General features: G+C 39.1%; 1 protein-coding gene across 1 annotated transcript; it reads left to right on the forward strand.

The window, feature by feature from the left end:
• The first annotated feature begins 869 nt into the window (after positions 1-869).
• On the forward strand, positions 870-2,059 carry LOC125852491 (uncharacterized). Its single transcript, XM_049532210.1, has 3 exons — positions 870-1,352; positions 1,409-1,663; positions 1,811-2,059. Exons 1-3 carry the CDS (start codon positions 870-872, stop codon positions 2,057-2,059), a joined length of 987 nt encoding a protein of 328 aa, XP_049388167.1.
• Positions 2,060-2,581: the final 522 nt, after the last annotated feature.

Consider the following 2,581-nt stretch of genomic DNA (forward strand, 5'->3'; position numbering starts at 1 on the left):
AGAACCTCATTCATACTCACAATGGAAGTTGCAGGACTACCCTACATAAGCTTAATGCAGAGTACAGCAGATTTCTGAAATTGGAGGATTTAATTTTAAAACATAAAACTTAGTTGCATTGGTTTAAAAAGGGGGATGCAAACACTAAGTGTTTCCATTCACTGATAAGAGGAAGGAGAAGAAAACTATTTATCCATAAAATTCTGAGGGAGGATGGGGAATGCATACAGGGGGATGATAACATTGCAAAGGCTGCTAGTGCCCATTTTCAAGGTATTTTTACAGGGGTGGACAAGTCTATTAATGAGCATGCTATCAGTTGTATTCCCAGAATGGTCAACCAAGAACAAAACAATAATCTTACTGCCTTGCCTGATCTGGAAGAACTGAAGGAAGTGGTCTTCTCTATGAATCCTAATTCAGTAGCTGGTCCGGATGGGATGAATGCCCTTTTTTTCCAGAAATGTTGGCAGATTATTAAGCATGATCTCCTTAGTGTCATTCATGCTTTCTTCTATGGCCATGAGATTCCTAAATATTTCTCTCATTCTTGCATTGTTCTTTTACCTAAAGTGAGCAATCCCAACAAACTTGTTGAGTTTAGGCCCATCAGTTTAAGCAATTTCACTAGCAAGATCATATCTAAGCTAGTGAGCTCTAGACTTGGTCCCATGTTACCTAATTTAATTTCTCTTAATCAGTCTGGTTTTGTGAAAAGCACAAGTATATCAGAAAATATTATGTTGGCATAAGAGATCATCCATCAGATTAAGAAACCAAATATTGGGAGCAATGTCATTATTAAACTTGACATGGATAAAGCATACGATAAGGTCTCTTGGTCATATATATGTTTGGTGCTAAGAATAATGGGGTTTGATGAGGTCTTTATTGATATGGTTTGGAGGATCATGGCTAACAATTGGTACTCCATTATTGTCAATGGCAAAAGACATGGTTTCTTTCAATCCACAAGAGGTCTTAAGCAAGGTGACCCTTTATCCCCGGCCCTATTTATTTTAGGTGCAGAGGTCCTGTCCAGATCCTTGAACAGCCTTCACAACAATCCAGATTACTATGGATTCTTCTTGGAACCAAGAGGCCCTCAAGTGAACCACTTAAGTTTTGCTAATGACATCATACTCTTCACTTCAGGAAGACAAAAAACTCTTCAACTCATTTTGCAAACTTTGAAGGTCTATGAAGAGACCCCAGGCCAGCTTATTAACACTGACCAAAGCCATTTAATGGTCCATACTAGTGCCTTTAACAGCACTAGAGATAGGATCAAGAGGATCACTGGTTTCAGACAGAAGGAGGGCCATCTCACTTACCTTGGTTGCCCTTTATTTGTTGGTAGACCAAGGATTATTTATTTTTCTGATCTTATTATCAAAGTTTTGTGTAGAATTACACGATGGCAAACAAAATTATTGAGCTATGGTGGGAGAGATATTTTAGTCAAGCATGTCCTACAATCTCTACCTATTCACCTCTTATCAGCAGTGACCCCCCTGTTACTGTCCTAAACCAGGTCCAAAGTATCATGGATGATTTTTTCTGGGGATGGAGGAATGAAAAAAAGAAATACCATTGGGCTTCTTGGAAACATCTAAGCTTTCCTTATGAGGAGGGAGGTATTGGTATGAGAAATCTCAAGGATGTATGCATAGCCTTCCAATACAAACAGTGGTGGTGCTTTAGATCCAAACAAACCCTTTAGGGAGATTTTTTTAAGTCTAGGTATTGTCAAAGATCCAATCATATTAGTAAGAAATGGGATACAGGAGAATCACTGACCTGGAAATAGATGATGCACACCAAACACAAGGTGGAGGAGCACATTAAATGGAAACTCAACTCAGGCAATTGTTCCTTCTGGTGGGACAATTGGCTTGGTGTTGGACCCCTTGCTCAGTTCTCAACTGACGGTAACAGATTCAACAATACAACAGTAGCAGATTTTTGGGTCGAAGGGCAATGGGACTTGAAAAAGCTCATTCGACAAGCTCCTAATAATTATCTCGCCAACATACTATCCACTGAACTCTATATATAGCAGGACACTCCTGACCAAGCTATTTGGAAGCTTAACAGTGATGGTCACTTCACTTGTTCATCTGCATGGAATGAGATTAGAGAAAAAAGGACCAAGACAATTTTCAATACGCTCATTTGGCACTAGAGTATTCCTTTTAAAACTTCTTTTCTTTTGTGGAGAACATTACGTGGTAAGCTTCCTACTAACGAAAAACTAATCAGTTTTGGCAATGAGCCAACAAATTGTTGTTGTTGTTGTAACAGGCCATGTCTGGACACCATAGAACACACATTCAACAATGGAACCTCTGCTACTTACGTGTGGAAAAGCTTTGTTGCAGCTGCTGGAATCAATACAGACCATAGCTCCTTACCTCAACTCATCATGCAATGGTGGTCGATCAAATACAACAACACAGCACACAAACTACTATTACAAGCCTCACCAATATTCATTTGCTAGAATTTATGGAAGAACAGATGTGCCAGCAAACATGGAGGGAAACAATCCAATATTAGTAGAGTCAAGTATGCCATTTAT

The sequence above is a fragment of the Solanum stenotomum genome, unplaced genomic scaffold (assembly GCF_019186545.1).
Source record: "Solanum stenotomum isolate F172 unplaced genomic scaffold, ASM1918654v1 scaffold35992, whole genome shotgun sequence".
Lineage (NCBI taxonomy): Eukaryota > Viridiplantae > Streptophyta > Magnoliopsida > Solanales > Solanaceae > Solanum > Solanum stenotomum.

Coding starts and splice junctions, on each gene's coding strand:
- LOC125852491 (XM_049532210.1), top strand. CDS start 870: ATGGGGTTTGATGAGGTCTTTATTGATATGGTTTGGAGGATCATGGCT. Junction 1,353..1,408: donor ACCTTGGTTGCCCTTTATTT/GTTGGTAGACCA, acceptor AGTTTTGTGTAG/AATTACACGATGGCAAACAA. Junction 1,664..1,810: donor GTATGAGAAATCTCAAGGAT/GTATGCATAGCC, acceptor ACCTGGAAATAG/ATGATGCACACCAAACACAA.